General features: G+C 49.5%; 1 protein-coding gene across 1 annotated transcript; it reads right to left on the bottom strand.

Annotated features, from left to right (window-relative positions):
* Nucleotides 1-247: 247 nt before the first annotated feature.
* Nucleotides 248-13,278, bottom strand: MYOC (myocilin). The gene is made up of 3 exons (XM_035010807.1): nt 12,564-13,278; nt 3,094-3,219; nt 248-1,597 (listed from the first exon to the last, which is right to left on the bottom strand). Exons 1-3 carry the CDS (start codon nt 13,243-13,245, stop codon nt 813-815), a joined length of 1,593 nt encoding a protein of 530 aa, XP_034866698.1. The 5' UTR covers nt 13,246-13,278; the 3' UTR covers nt 248-812.
* Between the last annotated feature and the right edge of the window lie 5,658 nt (nt 13,279-18,936).

Here is an 18,936-nt window from a genome sequence, read left to right as displayed (position 1 = left end):
AAGAACCAAGAGCACCAGGAGTTGGGGATGCGGAGGGGTGGGTTCCACTCTTGGCCTGGGGTCGTCCTGGGCAGCACCGCAAAACTGGGCACAGGCCTCTCAGTCACACACACACACACACACACACACACACACACACACACACCCCACACTGTTAGCGTCCTGCAATCACAGCTCCCAACCAAAAGGAATTATCTGATGGCCGGAATCAATACTCTTCTCGTAAGCAAAGTAGCCCACAAAGTTCAAGGAGGACAGTATGTCAGATGGCTTTATTTCACAGGGCAAAGGCCATGCCCCACTGGACGCTACGTAAAGCATTAGAAGCCCACCATACAGACGGTGGCCACAGGAGCTGCTCCTCTTCTTCTAACTGTGGTGTGGGGTAACCATGTCCCCAGCATGCGGGGACGACCCTGGGTGCCATGTGGGGCAAGCTGTTTCGCCCGAGCTCTTCTCCACACATTTTTAGCCAGTGAGGGCCTTTTATAAAAAGCCTTGTGGTTTCCATGAAGAGACTACTATGCCTTATAACTTTGGCCCCAACTCACCACAGAACTTGCACTCTTTCGTTTACACAGCCCTTTAAGAGCTGACGGAGGACGAGCCCATCGACTGGGACACCGTCTAACCCCCCCGTCCCCCCGACTGCTAGTCCCACACCCGCAGACCTGGGGCCCACGCACATTCTTCTGGGTGAATAATGAAAGCTGAGAATGCAGAGAAGAGCTGCAGGGGCTTGGGCGGGCGGGCTCTGCCCCCAGGAGCCCTAACCATCGGGTCCGGCCGCCTTCCCTGATGCCGGAGGCTTTTCACATCTTGGAGAGCCTGACGTCGTAGGTGACCATGTTGAAGTTGTCCCAGGCGAAGAGCTTCTTCTCCAGGGGGTTGTAGTCCACCATGCTGCTGTATTTGTAGCGGTTCTTGAAGGGGACGCTCAGGGCCTTGCTGCGCCCCGTGGCCGTGTCGTAGGCGAAGTTGACCGTGGCATCCGGCGACGAGTAGCTGCTGACGGTGTACAGGCGGCCGCAGATGAGGAAGGCGTTGGCCACCGACTGCTTCCGGATGTTCGTCTCCCAGGTCTGTTCCAGGGCCAGACTCTCTGGGTTCAGTCTGGAGAGGACGATGGCGCCTTTGGCGCCCTGCGTGCTGTAGATGACCCAGAGGCCCGTCTCGTCCACAGCCAGGTCGATGTCCGTGTAGCCGCCCCACGCATAGGGGAACTGCCCGTGGTAGCCGGCCGCCGGCAGCTCCTTCTCAGCCTTCACGGCCTCGGTGGTCAGCTCGTAGCGCACCAGCGTTCTGGACTCGGCGCCCTGGAAGTAGAGGCTGCCCCGGTAGACCACGGCGCCCGTGCTCTCCAGCGGCCGCGGCAGCACGTGCACCTTGGACGGGTAGCCCTGCAGGAACTGCGGGACGCGGTCGTACTCGAACACCCGCCGGATGTCCGTGCCCACCGTGTCGATTCTCCAGGTGGTCTCCGGGGTGTGCGGGTAGGCGGGCTCCGGGTCCCTCATCCACACGCCGTACTTGCCCGCGATCGTTTCAGCTCTCCTCAGGGCGAGCGGCTCTCCTACCCAAACCAGTTCTCCGCATCCTGGGGGAAGTAAAGACACGCATAACCCAGAACGCTTTCCACCGTCTTTCCGCCCCGTGGCCGCGTGGCAGAGCCGGAGCGTCCGGGGTTAAGGTCAGGCTCTGCCCTCCGCTGACTCGGTGACGTTCAGGTCCCTCAGCCCCTCGACCTCGGCTTGGTCATTGGCAGAGGGGATGGTGTTTTGGGGTAGTAGGGATGTTGTAAATGTTAAATGGAATTATACATGTTATGTACTTGGTAGAGAGTAAATGCCCAGGAAGTAGTATGTGATCAAAATGTCCTATGAATTGAACTTCCCCTTTTCAGTATCAGTTGTAAAGAGGAAGGCTGCACAGAGGGCTTCGAACTGTATTTCTAATATTTGACTGAAGCCAGGCAGGAACTCACAGGGGTCCATTATGCTACTTTTTATGACTTTCATGTCTGATGTACTTCATTTTTTTAAATGAAACAGGGGCACCTGGGTGGCTCAGTCGGTTGGGTGTCTGCCTTCCGCTCAGGTCATGATCTCAGGACTCTGGGATCGAGCCCCGAGTTGGGCTCCTTCCTCAGCAGGGAGTCTGCTTCTCCTTCTCCTTCTGCCCCTTCCTCCCCTCCCCTTCTTGTGCGTGCTCTCCCTCTCTCTCTCAAATAAATAAATAAAATCTTTTAAAAAATAAAAATGAAACAAAAATCTAGTCATTATAAGAAACTCTGCAAAACAAAGTTCTTCAAGCCCAAACTGACGGGCCACATAAAGGCACCATTTTAATACAATAAAACCCGAACATAATTTTTAAAATGTAATGAAGAGATGGTTGAAAATTTAGATTTAGCTGAAATAAACACAACAGATTTCTGTGCTTTTTTTTTTTTTTCTTCACTTTCCTTGTAGAAGGTGAGGAGTCTTTGCTGCTCATGTCTCAGGGAATTGTTTTTTGAAGACTTCAAAACGTCCCCATTGCATGCATGATCTTCAGCTGGGAATAATTGTTAATAACATGGATAGTCACAGTTTCTGAAAACCACAGCCTGCCTTAAGTCTGGCTTTCAGGGAACACTTTGGAGAGGGGCACCTGTACTTCTCCTCAGTACCCAAGTTCAGAAAAGATACCTTTTCTGAGTATGTGCTATCTGCTGAGATGGTGCATCCATCCGGCCCTAAGATAAAGAAAGATATGAAGGATCTACTAAAAAATGTAATGAATTTCTATGTGGCAATCAAGTGGGTGAAATAAACCCATCTCTCCTCTTCCCCCAGTGCAGCCCAGCTGAGCCCACCATCCCCAAGTGGGTGGTGAGTGAGATACAGGGCTTTGCTAGGAAAGGCCGACATCCTGCCCGCGTGCTCTGGAAAGGGAGCAGAGAGGGGCTCTTCTTCTCCCCCTTCCCTGCCTCGCTGCCAAGGCTGATCAGTGGTCCGCCCTCCCTGCAAAGCGGGCTGACCAACTCTGAACACAGAACAGTCACAGATAAAGACCATGTGTGTACAAAAGGGAAGAAATTTAACTTCATACCAGGGTCTCCCTCCTCATTCTCGGGATGGCCAGATGGACTCTCCTTCAGGATTCGGGAAGCAGGAACCTCAGTTAACTCTGACTTCAGTTCCTGGAAGTTCATGGTCTCCACATTCCATTTAGAAACTATATTAAAAGAAAGAGACAAACTTGTAGTATGAAGAAAAATGGCCCAAGGACTATGCTGAGGATGGTATTTAAATAGACTTCCAAAGATATGATGGTTTGGGATTTGTTTTAAGACAATAAATATGTAGGGGTCTGGCTGGCTCAGTCAGAAGAGCATGTGACTCTTGATCTTGGGGTCGTGAGTTCAAGCCCCATGTTGGGTGTAGATGGGTGTAGAGATAACCTAAACAAATAAAACTTTAAAAGAAGATTTTTTAAAAAGATAATAAATATGTAGCATTAAGGTAGAGATAAAACAAGATCGGATTTGGCGGACAACTGTTGGAACTTGGTGATGGATACACTGGGGTTCTTGTTCTCTCTGCTTTTGTGAATGTTTGAAAAATTCCCATAACAAAAAGCTCACAAGTAATAAATTGCATAGCGATGTGCCTTGCACAGAATAGGGTATTCAAAATAAAATAAACTTGTACAAAATTAAAATAATTCCCTAATTTATGAGCAGGTGAGGTGTGATTCAGGGATATTGAGAAGGTCTTCACCATCTTCGGGATGCCCGAAATTCAACAATTAACGATTCCCTGCATGACATAAGGTTCTTTCCCCTGTCATGACGCAAATGTTCCTGTGAGAGGCAACGTATTCAGCTTTACATGCTCAACTGAAATACTCTGTCCGATTCCTTTCTGAGACCAGTTTTGGACAAGGACAGAGTGTGCGGAATTCCTACAAGAATTCGCGGGCTAGGGTGGGGGTTGCGCACGTTGAGGGAAGGGGTGTGGAGGACACCGGTTAGACATGAAGTTACCACACTTTGTCACACTTCGCTACTTGGGTTTAGGATTAGGCTTATACAAGAGTCCTTGAATACAAGGAAAAAGCAAAAGCCACGAGGAACAGGCTTAGCTGTTTTAAAATGTAGGTTTATGATTCAGGTATGATGAGGCCAACAGATCAGGAGTTGACAGCTAATGAGAAGATAGTCTGTTATACTCACTACTCCCAAGGACACCCACGCCATAGGGGCCACATGGGGCAGCACCAGGGTCACTCAGGCAGGAGGGGAAACATGGGCAAGAACCTTTATTGTTTTTCCTGTGGGAAGGAATGGGTGAGGCCGGGTAAGCAGGCTTAGGATTGGCTAATGTGAATAATTTCAGCAGGCTCTGGGGCATGGGGCTGTCCCTAGTTGGTCCCCGGCTCTGAGGTGATGCGGGCAGGTGGACAGTGGCCTTGAGTGTGAGAGCCAGAGCCCACGGAGGCGGGACGTGGAAGTGGGGCGGGGCGTGGAGGCGGGGCGTGGGCGTGGAGGCCGGGCGGGGCGTGCGCTATGGGTCGGTGGGTGTGCATGCGAAAGGCGTGCTGGCAGGTGAGTCATACAGGATCTCCAGGAATCAGCTAACCCTGCGAGGCCCAGACGTCAAAGTCTCAGAACAAAAAGATATGCTTGAAACATTGGCCTTTTCTCTTGCTGGCCATCTCAGTCAGCTCTCTGCCCCTTGAGTGACCTGGCTCCCCACTCAGGATTCCTGTGTCACGGTCCCCGAGGGCAGTCAGTGCCTGGGGCTGGGCTCCTGCACAGCCGAGAAGGTGAGGAAGACGTTCTGTCTCCTATCACGTGTTTGCTTCACTTTGCTAAATTTAACCTCGCAGGCACAGAAGCTGACAATGGAACACTGAACCCCTCCGGCTACACACATGTCATCAATTTTAAGCCACACACATTTTTTCACATTTTCACATGTCTGGACTCAGGTACCTCTTATAGTTGCTGGTATTTAGCTTCAATGCACAGTACTAGAAGGAGGTAGAGAACATTTCCTATCCAGCTAAGAAGCTCTCAGGCTTGTGTGGGGCTGCCCGCTGCAGAGCTCTCTGCCCGGTGTTAACTGGTCTCCCCAGGAGTGACAGGCCTGGAGGGGGTGCGTCCTCCCACCCTGGGATGTCCCTCAGTCCCGAGTGGGCTGCATGAGCAGTTAAGACCCTTAAGCCAAAATATGTAACCAACTGAGGACGTTCTAGATGTGAGCCCCAAACTCCAGGGGCGATCAGGAATACCTCCAGGGACATGGCACATCTTCAGTCTCCCCAGCCTTGGGGAGCTGTCCACCCATCTAAATAGCCAGCCCCTCTGGAACACCTACCAGTGCAAAGTTGTGCAAGGTGTGGACATACACGGTGAATAATTACAGTCGGTCCATGGTCCCCTTGAGGAGTTCATGTTCTGGCAAAGTCCTCTCACTGAGGAGTAACGTGGGTTCATTCTAGGCTGCTTTGGGAATAAGGACCCCTTGGACAATTCAAATGGCTCCTGGAGGGTCCTAGGAAATTCATTTGGTTCCCTGAATCTCCTTCTGTCTGCCTGAAAATCTGTGGAGGCGAGAAGACTCCTCCGCTCTTCACTCAGAAGATTGCCTCGACCTAAGAGGGTAGGTACCCAGGGCAGAGGCTGATTCACTAGGTCAGATGGAGGTTCCCTAGACCAACTGAGGACACTCACGACCACCGTCCTCCTCTCCCAGGAATTGGTGCTGACTGGTGTTCGGCATGGCAGAGGCGGGGTGCCCGAGGTTCCCTGCTCTTCCGTGCTGCCAGAAAAAGGTAAGAGTGAGGGACCCCCTTCCCCTACAAGGGGCGAGCAGAGCTGTTTGTAACCATCCCTGCTTCCTGGAGTGCAGGCCTTCACCTTCTCCGTCTGCCTCTCCCGTCTCCACGCCTTGTCTTAGGCCTAAAACATAACGACAGAGCCTCGACCCCTGGCTATCAGGAGCAACCCACCCCTGCCTTGCCTGCCCAGGCTCCCACACTGAGCAGAGGCTCAAATGCGCGGCAACACCTGGCAGGGCAAGTTCTCAAAAGCAGGTCATTGAGCAAACTCCCGGAGGTGAGCTGTTTCTTTTCCTTGGTACCTTTCCTCCGAATAATTCAAACTGCTTTAATTGTTTCAATTAATTCTCAGGATATTGGAGCAAGTTTTAGGCAATGTGAGGTGAGAAATACTGCAGTGGCATTTCTACAAAACTTCTAGAGGATTCCCTTGCCCCAGCCCAGTTCCCTGCCCTTCAGCTCCAGGACCCACAGTTGCCATACAAGGGCCTCCCCTGTACCAGCTCCTTCTTCTGTGCACCTGATGCACATTATTTTATTCTGTGACTGTGGCTAGGATGATTATGGAGCTTAGTGACTTACTGAGAAATAGATATATACTGAGAAAAGTCAGGGTACACACCTGCAAATCAATGAGAAGAAAATTAAGAAAAATGCCCACTTTAGCCACAGAGGGGATAAAGAAAGTGGGGAAAACAAACCCAGACCAGCATTTTCCGGGGTGACTTCCCTGAAGATCACTAAAATATTGAAGTACTGAAAACAGATCCTTTGTTAAAAGACACGATTAGCAGGTACTTATGGCTCTTTCCACATTTCAAAGCAGTTTCATAGAAACTATTTATGTGATCTGATATCTTCACAACTTTTAAAGAAATAGAAAAAGGCTTTAGGATTGCAGTCTGCCACTAATTTAATTATTAGTGCCTCCTATGATTCAGGTCCCGTGCGTATCACCTCTATTCCACATAACAGTCCTGACGTGGACGATATTATCTTCATTTTGCCAAAGAGGAAACAGGCTCAGAGAAGTTAAGTAACTTGCCTAAGGTCACACAGTTAGTTAGTGGTGGGACTAGGACCTGAGCCAAGTCTGCCAAGGCCACGGCAGTTGCAAAACTTTCCAACCTGTGGTGGGGGAAGTTTGTCAGTTATAAATTAATTGCCCCTTGGTGCCAAATGCAACCTTCTCTAGATGCTTTCCGAAAAACAAGGATTTCTCCTGTAAAGTGGGCACGATGTCAAGCTTTCTCGGTAGAGGGCGCTGGAGGGACACTGTGGGAGGACGGTTCGCGGCAGTAGCCCCCGGGGACTGGGTTGGCAGTGTGAGCGCGAGGACATCGGGTGGAGCCCTGCCCCAGCCACGGGTCCAAGACGTGGTTCCTCTGTGACCTTGCAGCCACAGCCTGGCCATAACCTTTCCACAGCCCTGTCAACACGGACCCCAGAGTCCCTGCACAGGGACCCCGTGCTCAGCCGGCCTCCCCTGCAGGCCCCCCTCGCGCAGCCTGTCCCTGCCTCCACTGTGTCCACGCCGCAGGCTACCGGTCGCCCTCGGGAGGTGGCCGTTCCAGCTCCAGCCTGGAGAAGCTCTCCAGCTTCTCCGCTCTCCGCTGGGCTGCACCTCCCCTTCCTCAGTGAGGCCTGACGCCCTTCCAAGTTTGTCCTTCCTCTGGGACCTTCCCTCGGCCCTGGGGTGCCGTGTGGAGTTATATCTCATAGTTGCTCTTTCATCGTACTCCATTCTTTATATTTTTAATATATAACTTACAAGACTTAACTTGCCGTGTGGATTCTGTCTCCTGACTGGGTGCAGACGGCTACCTGAGGCTTCCTAACAGCCTCCAACTTGCGCCTCAGAACTTTGGGGGGTGACCCACTCCTGGAGCGGAGCTCGGATTCCGGCGCACTGCTGCGCGTGCGCACACAGCTCCCAGGTCGTGCACCCCCCCCCCCCCCCCCCCCCCGGGGACCGGCCGCCAAAGGAGAGGGACCAGGTGCCTGGCTGGTGCAGAGTTCCTTGCCTGGGGCCACCGAGGCCCTCGCGGCTCTGCACAGGGCTCCTTTTCTTCCTCCCTCTCCCGGTCTCTTCCTCTCTGCCTCTGCCTCTCCCTCTTCCTCTCCCTCTCCCTGCCTCACCCCCACCGCCTTTCTTCGCGGTTACTGGAAGCACACCTCATGTGCCGTCTTTGGAGTAAACAAGAACCACGGTGAAACATACTGTCAGGGAATGGCTTTCGGAATCACTGCACGGCCCTTTCTCAGTTGGCAGATGGGATGGGTGGATGACAAGTCCGCTGGCTGCTTCTTGGTTGTGCGGGCCAGGAGCACCTGGCAATGGTCAGAGGCATGAGGACAGAAGCCTGTGGGAGAGGATGCACACAGCCCCAAGGCTGGGAAGCAGTTGTGTGAACGAGCCTGGATCGGGCCCCAAGTCATAGCTTTCCAGGTCGGGCCAGCCCTGTACCAGGTGTGTGACTTCGGCCAAGTTACTCGCCTCAGTATTCTTAGCTCAAACTATACATGAAACGTCCTCAATAAAAATGTGTCAAAATTAAAATTTCTCTGGAATGTTTAAAAATCACTCATATTTCACTCTGTGGTGTGAAAACAAAAAGAGGTTATGAAAATATTACGGACTGTATTGTACCCAATAGCTAAATATTTTTAGAGCTTTTATTTGTTTCTATTAAAACTCAGTCCTTCTGTGGTTGAAAAGTTCATGTCTCTTACAAAATTTTGGAAATTTTCTGCATGCTCTGCCCTATCTCCCTTACCTCTGCTTTGCAGACACATTCTAGAGAGCTCCCCAGGAAAGTGAAGATTAGCTAGCAGACTAACGTCCTGGGTGTTGCTCCAGGTACTGTCTCTCAGATCAATATGTGTGTTACAAAAATGTTATGTACGTGTTGATGTTTTAATCATTAAATGATGTTTTAAAACAGTAGCGCAGCTCAAGCAAAAGAAACCCTTCAGAGTTATGATCCACTTACTGCATGCCCACCCTGTGCCGGCACTTCTAATCTGCATAGCAACCCTCACAAGAGATTATTATCTGCAGCACTTGCACTGAACACCTCTGGAGCTCTTCCTTCATATCCTGCCCACCTTTCCCCAGTCATTGTGTGGCCACCTGCCTTGTGCCAATGTCCCCTGCGAGGACCCTGCCTCAGCTGCCCTGCTCCGGCTTCTCTCGCTCTCTGCAAGAGCCAGCTGGTGCCCACATCTGTGCAAACTGGAAGTGGGATAAACCCTCTGGCGTGATGATCCTGGGCCAGCAGAGTATCGGATGCACGGATGAATGCTTCCTTCCTCCGCTGCATTTTACACAGCTCCCCAGAAGGGCGTGGTGGGCTCAAGCCTCCACCACCCACTGTGGGGCTCCACTGGAGAATGCCCCCCCACTCCTTATTGGCTCCCCTTCCTTCCCTGACTCACTCTCCCCTAACCTGGCTTCTACTCCCTGCCCACATATACCACTGCACACAAGCCCCCATCCCAGGCTCTGTTCTCTAGGAGGACTAATCTGAAGTAAAGGTCAGATAAAGGGAAAGAGGGGCTTCTCTTGTGACACTGATAACCAACTCTGATAGATCATCTGGTAATCTGTATTTTTCTACTTTGGGCTTAATAGGCTTTTTTTTTTTTTTTTAAGATTTTATTTATTTATTTGACAGAGAGAGACAGCAAGAGAGGGAACACAAGCAGGGGGAGTGGGAGATGGAGAAGCAGGCTTCCCGCTGAGCAGGGAGCCCGATGTGGGGCTCGATCCCAGGACCCTGGGATCATGACCTGAGCTGAAGGCAGACGCTTAACGACTGAGCCACCCAGGTGCCCCATGGGCTTAATAGGTTTCCAGACATTTTGCTACAAAGCGATTACTACAAAATTATATATATACTATCTTAATTCTCTCACGTGTACACACACACACACATCAACAAGTAATTTCTGTGTTTCTAAGGAGACCTTTTTCTAGGTAACAATTACATGATAAAGACAGCGGTGGTGACAGTTTGAATGACAGGCAGAGTGAGAAAAAGTCCACCTTCTTTGGCCTCCCTCGGCTGGAGGCAGCTTCACTAAGCCCTTCCCTCCACTCCCAGCCCCCCAGCTCTTGCTGCCCCTACATGAAGCACACCCACACTTAAATTCCAGTCGCCCAGAAAGCCCTTTACCCTCAGATCTAGGACCTTGAAGCCCATCTTTTGTTCCAAATGTTTCTTTCCCTGATGTTTAAATGTAACCTTCCTGGAGCACCTGGCTGGCTCAGCTGGTGGAGCACATGACTCTTGATCTCAGGGTTGTGAGTTCGAGCCCCACGTTGGGTGTAGAGATTATTTAAAATAAAATCTTTAATAATAATAATAATAATAGTAAACTAAAGGTAGACTTTCTTTTATCTTTAGGTTCTATAAACTAGAGGTCACTTCAAGGTCCTGAAGGGCCACTGGACCTCAGGTGGGAGGGACTGAATTAGAATTCGGTTCTGGCTCTGCCACTAGCTGACTAGGTGGCCACAGACCAGCTCTGGGCCTCAGTTTCCACATCTGCACAAAACGAGCCAGTGGCTCAGAGGCTCTGCAGCTCTACATTCCTGGGCTAATGTAATTCCTCCTCATGGAAAAAAAAAATTGCTAAAAAGACTTTCCAAGCTTGGAGTTCACTCTAAGGGGCTGTTGTCCTTATTTCAAAAGTAGAGCAGCTAGAAAGAAGAAAAAGAAATGTAAAATTAGAAAACACATCTAATAAATTCCCTAAGTCTTGTTAAATGACCACAGGACAATAAAAAAACCAAAACGTTGCCTCTGTTTTCACACACACACACATACACACACACACACAGGTTTTTGTTGAGAATATGACTCCATCACTTAACAGTCTGAAATAAGTAATGCTTGTGTTTCTATTAATACTGATTCTTTTATCTGTGCTCAGAGACTCAGGTTCAACAAATCTTCGTGCCACCACCGATCATTGTGCCTCCCGGGGCCCTTGGTGTCTTCAGACCTTATTTTTCTTTGTTGTAAAATTTAGAATCGAGTCTCTTCCAACTATAGAAATACAGGATTTTTAAAAATCCTTTACACTTAAGAGTTATTTCATTTGAACCCCACAAAAATCACTCAGAGGAGGAATTTTCATTACCACGTAACAGATAAGAAACCAAGGTGCAGAGGTTAAGTGACTTGTCCAAGGTCATACCCTGGCATGGACTCTTGGGTTTTTTCAGTCTCATTTACATGCAGACTTTGCCTCTCAGGTAGAAAGCCTTTTTTTTTTTTAAAGTAGGCTCCACACCCAGCACAGAGCCCTACGTGGAGCTTGAACTCATGACCCTAAGATCAAGACTTGAGCTGAGGTCAAGAGCCGGTTGCTTAACCATTTGAGCCACCCAGGTGTCCCTAGAAAGCCCTTTTAAAAAAATAATCATTTTATTTTGAAGATTTCCAAACCATTTGAAAAGCTGAAAGAATCATATAATAAAGCACCCCCCCACCATGTGCTCATCACTGAGTTCACCATTTGTTAATATTTTGCCACGTTTGTTTTTCCTTTGTTTCTGTCACTCTTGATACATTTATAGTCTTTGTTGAACCATTTGAAAGTAAATTGCAGCCATTCTGACAACTTACCCCCTAGTACTTGAGTCTGTGTCTCCTTAGAAGAAGGATATGCTTCATAACCACGATATCATCTCTCAGCCAAGAAACTAAGCATTAATCAATAATAGGACCTAAGAGGTGGTCTATCTTCAAATTTCCTCAATGATTCCAAACCTGTCCCTGTGGCTCTTCTCCCCTGGATGTAAGACCCAATCCAAAGCCAGGCACTGCATTTGGCCGCCACTTCTCCTTAGCCTTCTACAATCTAGAACAAGCCCTACCCCCTTGTCTTTCTTTCATGATGTTGACGTCTCTGAAGAGTCTGGGCTAACTGTCCTGCGTTCAGATTTGCTCACTTGTTTCTTCCTGATCAGAAAACTAATTATGAAACAGGGAATATTTGGGAGCACAATTTCACAAAAAGTGACACAAATACCATCCTCCCGAATAATGGAGAGAGAGTGGCCCCTGTCACAGTGTGCATGCACGGACTCACCTTCGAGCAGAGACCAGGATGAATGGAAGAGAGTCTCAGTTAGAAAGAGCCACCTCAAGGAGTGGCCTGGGGACTTGAAAGCAGAGGTTCTCCGATTGGGCAAAGAGTAAGAAAACTTCCCAAACAACATAGTGAGGAACCCGACAAAGGGGTTGCCACCTCTTTACTTTGCCAAGACAGCACATTAAAAAAAAAACCAACCTACCATCTATCATGGTTTCATAAATCTATTGTTATCTCATAAATAGAGGTCATTTTAACAACAAAAGGTAGGAATCACAATTTCCAAAGATTCACAAAAGAGGAGTTTTCTAGGCAGGATAGTTGGCAACTTTCTACTAATCATATACACATACATCTCACCTGGTCCTTATATTTCGCACTTTGCTATGACTGGGGGAGCCATCATGGGAGGCACAAGAACTCGGAACCACCAGCCCAAATGGAACTCTCAGGAGCTAAATGACTAGTAATATGTGAGAGTGGTTGCTTTGCCCTCCTTCAGTCGTCTGTCTCGTGCTAGATGGACAGTCTCGGGGAGAGAGGAAAGGCAAGCCCGGGCCGCCCATAACAGGTCACTATGAGTCATGTCACCTTCTGGACTCGGGGGCCCCTTCACCCCACGTTCTTACCTTCCCTGGAGCCTGGTGGCACGTCCTGAGAGGAGCTGTGGGCCTGGGGACACTGGCCCTTTCTCAGCCTCGCTGCCTCCTGGCTTCTGCTTTCCAGCCTCTGGGCCAGATCCGCATTCTCTTCCTCCAGTCGCCTCTTCTCTTCTTCCAGAGCTGACTTGTCGCGGAGGAGGTTGTTGTAGGCCACCTCCAGCTCCCTGGCTTTGGTCTCCAGCTGTTCCCGCTCCCTTCTCAGGGTGCCCAGCTCCCTCTGCAGCCCCTCGTGCGTCTGTGAGGGCCCGGCAGCCTGGCCCAAGGCCAGCTGGTGGAGGATGCCCTCCAGGGAGCTGAGCCGGGCTTTGGTGGACTCCAGGTCTGCCCGCTGGGCACTGCTGTCTCTCTGCAGGGCCTGGATGGCTGACGTGGCCTGGCTCTGCTCGGGGCAGCTGGACTCACTGGGGCTGGCCACACTGAAGGTATACTGGCATCTGCCGCTCGGGTCATTGGCCTTCTGGAGCTGGGCCCTCCTGGCCTCCAAACCCCATACAAGACAGGCCAGAAGTAGCAGCTGGGCAACTGGCATCTTGGGCCTGCTACTGCAGTGATGGGTACAGAGGCCCTCAGTGCAGGGACTGGGCAAGCCTTCCCTGGGAAAGCTCTCCCACCCTGTGAGGCGTCCAGATGGGTGGCCCTGCTGGCTCATGCCTTGGCTGCACAGAGCTTTATATACACTGGGGAGCCACCCCTGAGTGGGGGGAGCAAGAGGTGGTCACGTGAGGCTGGGCGGGGCCACGCACAGGGGAATTGTTTTTACACGGCCAGAAAACATCTTAGAATATGACATTCCAGAAGTCTGTTTGGAATTTCTTTTCAAAAAGAATGTCTCACTTTATGCATCCCATATCCCTACAATATTCCCTATATCCCCACCCTATTTTGTGCACACACGTTCACACAGGGCCCACTTCACCCAACATGATCACATGCATGTCTATTTCAACAAGGATTCATTTCTAGTTTATATTTCCATTTACTCTGCAAACTCTATCGAGACCTGCTTCTGTATCGTGGACTGTGCTAGAAACCGGGGATGCAGACATTCTTAAGACATAGTCCCTCTGTCCCTGTGGCAGTGACAGACAAATAGCAGCCAGCCAGAATACAGTGGCAGCATGCCACCAGGTTTCAGGGAACAGCAATCCTGTAGAAGCAGTTGGAAGCAGAATTCTTCCCTTGCCCCCAGCTTTAAAACAAGTGTGGGTTTGTATTTGGGAGGACTTTGTAATTCCAGTCCCAGCATATCAGGCACCCTTGTCAGTGACAGCCTCGAGGCTAGTTCTTACCATGTGTGTGAGTGTGTGTGTGTGTGTGTGCGCGTGTGAGCAAAAGCGCCTTCATCATCATGGATGAAATCTGTGGAACCCTTCTCAGGAAGGTGTTTTTAAATGTAGAAAATATATAGGACTGCAAAGGAAGCACATGATATTGAAATACTATTATCAAAATACTTTTAAAATTTGAACTATACATGTCCTTCTTCATTAACACTTTAAATCAACTTATTTATTAAAGTAGGCTCCACACAACATGGGGCTTGAACTCATGACCCTGAGGTCAAGAGTCACGTGCTCTACCACTGAGCCAGCCAGGTGCCCCATTTTCATTAACACTTTAAAAACAAGATCTTCAAATACTTTAAAAATGGGGAGGGATGCCTAATTTCCAAGTAGTCTGAGCGGAAATGCTATTTATTGCATGGTATCTGCACCAACCATAATGTAACATAAAATGTCTGTGATTTCTATTGGTAGCGACAAAGTCACAGGGCCTGCTAATACAGCTTTGGATTTATGGCTATTTTCATATAGAATGAAATGTTAAACCTAAAATTTAGTTAGAAGATGCTGAAAATAAAGATGCTTTTTTTTTTCCCTATCCAAATTGACGGGCTTTCTGGAGCCTCGTTTAACAATCCCTGCTTTACATGAATAAATGTAAAAAGAGAGCAAACAAACAAATAACAAATGAAGAAAAACACCAAATATGCCAAGAGAAGGTCTGTGCAAATCGGAATGTATGTAATAGCCTCACCAGTAACTTTTAAAATACTGTTTGCATTTGAGCGATTTATATTGTCTGATACCAAAAACAACTTCAATATCTGCGAAGTAAATATTTTCAGATGTGCCCCGGCGGACTCATCTCCTGTTTGGGAAAATACATTTTGCTTAAAAGATTCTATTCTTATTTGGTTCTAAAGTTAGACTTGAACTTGAGACATTTACAAACGGGTGTTTGTTTCCTGCTGACTGAAGGGTCCTATTCTCAGTTCCTAAATCAGATAAACATTATCAAGATGATTTTGTTAAATATCTTCTAGTCAGCAAGAACTGGTTCAAATCTGTTTGGCTTCACTCTCAGGAACGTTTTTTTTCTGTTAAAGGGACTAGCTCAGATTGTTCCTGTGCTGCGGGCTCCACAAAGGAAAGGAGTTCTGGATAAAGAGAAACGGAAGTAATTTTCCTGCCTTCAGTTTGCTCAGGGTTACCCTGCTTGTCAGGGAAGAATACAGGACTCAGGTCCGGCGTTCTGACTTCCCCTGGACTGAGTTCCTTTGGCGGGGTGGGGGGCCCGCACTGCCTCGGATAACCCAGGAGCTCCCATCTGAAATTCCGCTCAGTTCCTCGGGCTGTGCGCACCTTCGTCTTCCTCGCCCACGCTCCATCCCTCTCGGTCCATCTCCCCTGAGCTGCAGGCCTTCTGTGGCAGAGCCCCTGCTGTTGAGCCCCCCACCCCCCGCCCCGTGGGTGCCAGTGGGGGGTGAAGGGCTGAACAATCCCTGGCGTTTTCACTTGGTCCAACCCAGGGTTTGTACGCCGGGCGAAAGCTACCCACCAGTCATTCCCAACGTTGTGGCTGCCGGCAAAGGCTGGGGGGGGGGGGGGGGGGGGGGCGGGGTGGAGAAAACGTGGCTGTTGGGTTCATGGAGCTCCCTTCAATCCTTGTGGCTCGCCATCCCTTCTCCCCCGGGAGCCTGACGGGATGAGGACTGAGGGAGCTCCCACACCTTGCCTTCCTTCGCTGACCCCCCCACTCCGCATCACCACCCACTGCGCCCCAGAGGCTTGAGCTCTGCCTGCTGCCTCCCGGCTCCCTCTCAAAGCCTTCCAGGGGGGGATGGAGGGGGGGCTAAAGCCACAAGGACACTTGCAGGCCCAGAGAAGGAGAGGACGCTCCCAGGGTCACAGAACCAGAAAGAAAACTGAGGTCTTCTGATGCTGAGGTTTTCCACCTTCTTGCATAAACCAAGTCCCGCCGAGTGCCCAGAATACATGAAAGACTCCAGTCACTTCCTCCAGGAACTGACATTCTAGGAAATGAGCTCGCTTCCTATTTTCCCATTAAATGAAGGCCTTCGGTGAGGGAAAACTCATGCACACCCTTTGCTTTTTACAGCTGATGTTATGAAACTGCATCCTTTCATCGAATAGAACTACTCTCCTAAAAGCAAAGGGCTCACTGAAGACACAGCGAACTCGCAGCCCCATGAACAGCAATAAACATCTGGTGTGCTTCCTCACACTCTTCACCTCCCTGCCTGGCACCGCCCTCTCAGGCCGGCGCCCTACTCCCCGCGGTCCCCACCTCCGGGGATTTGCCTGGACAAGGAGCCCCCTTTCCCTCTGAGGAAACACTGTCCACTCCAGATTCGCTCTTAGACTGTGTGCCATGGCCATTTCCTTTCTGGAGCCCGGAGCCTGGAGCCGGGGAGTCTCCAGCCAGATGCCGCTGGCAGCCAAGAAGACGCTCATGGGGTGTGTCAGCCAAGTGCAGACTTGTGCCTGTTGCGGGAGCCGGCGTGGAAGGTGCGGGCCCAGGGCCTCCTGTGCAAGATGGAGGCAGCAGGGGGCGCTAGGGAGCGGCATTAGTAAGGAGCGTCCCTTGTTCAAGTCCATTCAAGGTTGTGTTTCTGTTCATTCAGTATTGGGCGTAAGCTGGCTGGCTACTGATTTTCTCCTGCAGTTCTTCCATGACAAAATGTAACCCCCATGAAGGTAGGGCTGTGATCGCTTTGCTCACCATTTTGTCCCCGGTGACTGGCAGATATAAGTGCTCAATAAATTTTCAGTAGATGCCTGGATAGATACATAATTCAAGCAGAAGGAGAAAGCAAAAGGGCCCTAAGGAAGGAAAACAGCCAGTGGCACCATAGTGGAGACTGCTCAGGACACTCTGGGCACCTCCCTGGTGTCTGGGGTCTGGGGGTGGGGGAGCAGGGCTCTCCCAGCTGGAGAGGAAACTTTGCTGGGGGCACACTCCCTTCCCCCAAATGCACACACATAGTCTCAGATGGGATCGTCCCATGTATATCTTTATTTCACTACAGATCAGGAGGCTTACTGCAAAGCATGGTGAATTAAGATGGTAACTTAAGAGCATGGAGATGAGGATGAGGAAAGGGGCGCGGAGAAGAAGCAGTCTGAACTGGGAGCTCATGGCACCGTTCTCCACGCTGACCCTTTCATCCGTGTCCTTGCTGGCCCATCATTCAGAAGATTCATTATTAAGCACCTACTATGTGTTAAGGGCTGTGAAGCCTACCCAAGTGTGTCAGAAACAGACCCCATCCTGAAGAAGTGGTCAAGCTGTAGCTACAGGTAAGGCTATTCCGGGAACCTCAGTGCTGGAGAAGCCCAGGGCGGGGGAGATTTCCTCGTGAACAGGAAAGGCTTCGCAGGGGAGATGGCATTTGTAATGGGACCTAATGAGATAACATGTTGACAATGGCTGAGGCACTGGGGCTGTAGACATGTCTCTGGGTCTGCCTTGGGTTCTGATGTTCAGGCTCTGTCCAATGACAAGGCATGCATCAGATTAACCACGCCTATTTCCTTTGTTGCTCCTCCCCCCAAGCCCCCACTCCGCCCAAACCGAAGGGAAGGGGTGGGGGGCGGGTCTTAAGCCAGAGAGCCCTGCACGCTCTCTTCATCTAGAGCTGGCCCCTGGGGTTGTCCGGGGTTGTCCGGGTGGAAGCTGGTCCTGAGCACCGGGGCATCTTCTTCCTGTGAGGAGAGAGACTTCCAAGGGCAGGACCCGTGCCCAGAAGCATGTTGTACCCCAAGAGGAAGGCTTTTAGAGGGGAGGAATGGATGTAGTGACAGCCCTCTCCACGGAGTCCTGAGAGCTGCAAACGTCATGCTAGCATCCAATTAAAGTGAAACTACACTTAAATCATCACAAGGATATTGTTGGCAATTTTTGTCATACATATTCTACCGCTAGTCCATGGACATTCCATGAAGCCTTATTATACTGCGTACTGAGCTGATTTTCTTCCAGCTATTGATAGGTAGGATTTCCACAGGGTATTAGTGATCATGGGGCAGGGGGCTGGAGCTATAAAAGGAAGCACAGATCCCTATACTTGGAGGAGGAGTATCGTATTTGAAGGCTCTTGGAAATCTTAGGTCTCTTATCTCGAGAAGATAGGTGTTAACCTACTTTTCTAGTGCTCTCAAAAATCTGAATAAAAGTGATGATGTCTCCAATAAGTAAATAAATAAATAAAATAAAAGGAAGCACAGAGAGAAAAAGTGAGATTCATTCAAAAGACCAAAGAAAAGCTCCGTTTGAGAAAGAGCATCGGGCCTGGGTCATGGGGACTTGTCACGGATCGTGCTGGAAGAGCTAGGGTTGGGGGGACAGTGATTTCTAACCTATCAGGAGCTGGGACACTGTATCCTTGTATGCCTGACTTTACAAAATTGTTACCCATCTTTAAATTGATGTATTCCATATTTATTTTATTCTTAAAATGATCAAAATTAACTGTCTCTTGAGAGTTTCTTAAGAATTTGGGTTTTGCTGTTATTTCTATGTCTTCTGCTAGCCTGTCCTTCCTGAACTCGCCCCCACACAGTGATGCTGCTTGTTGTTGGTGTTTTTGAAAATAATGATCCACTTTGGGACCTGAACAGATCACACTTTTTCTCATTTATCTTTCAAGTTCACATAAAAATCCCTCCCTAAGGACCAGATATTTAATTATTAATCTGAAAATGTCTTTTGAGCTGTTTTCCTGATTCATAATTTTTTCCTGTAATTAAAAGCAAGTGGGGTGCGTGGGTGGCTCGGTTGGTTAAGTGTCCAACTCTTGATCTCAGCTCAAGTCTTGATCTCAGGGTCATGAGTTTAAGCCCTGCTTTGGACTCCCACACTGGGCATACAGCCTACTTAAAAAAAAAAAAAAGGGCAAGGGAAAGTTTATTTTCCATCATTATTTGCTCTCCTAGAATTTTCACTTCGACAAGTGCCATGAGGCAGTTGTGGGTTTTTTTGTTTTTTTAACTCCTCCCTGATGGACTTACCTTATGGTATCTCGTACTTCTGTCAG

The sequence above is a fragment of the Mirounga leonina genome, unplaced genomic scaffold (genome assembly GCF_011800145.1).
Source record: "Mirounga leonina isolate KUSES-001 unplaced genomic scaffold, KU_Mleo_1.0 Mir_154, whole genome shotgun sequence".
Lineage (NCBI taxonomy): Eukaryota > Metazoa > Chordata > Mammalia > Carnivora > Phocidae > Mirounga > Mirounga leonina.
The sequence above is the reverse complement of the archived record's forward strand: the minus strand, read 5'-3'. Positions and strand labels throughout refer to the sequence as shown.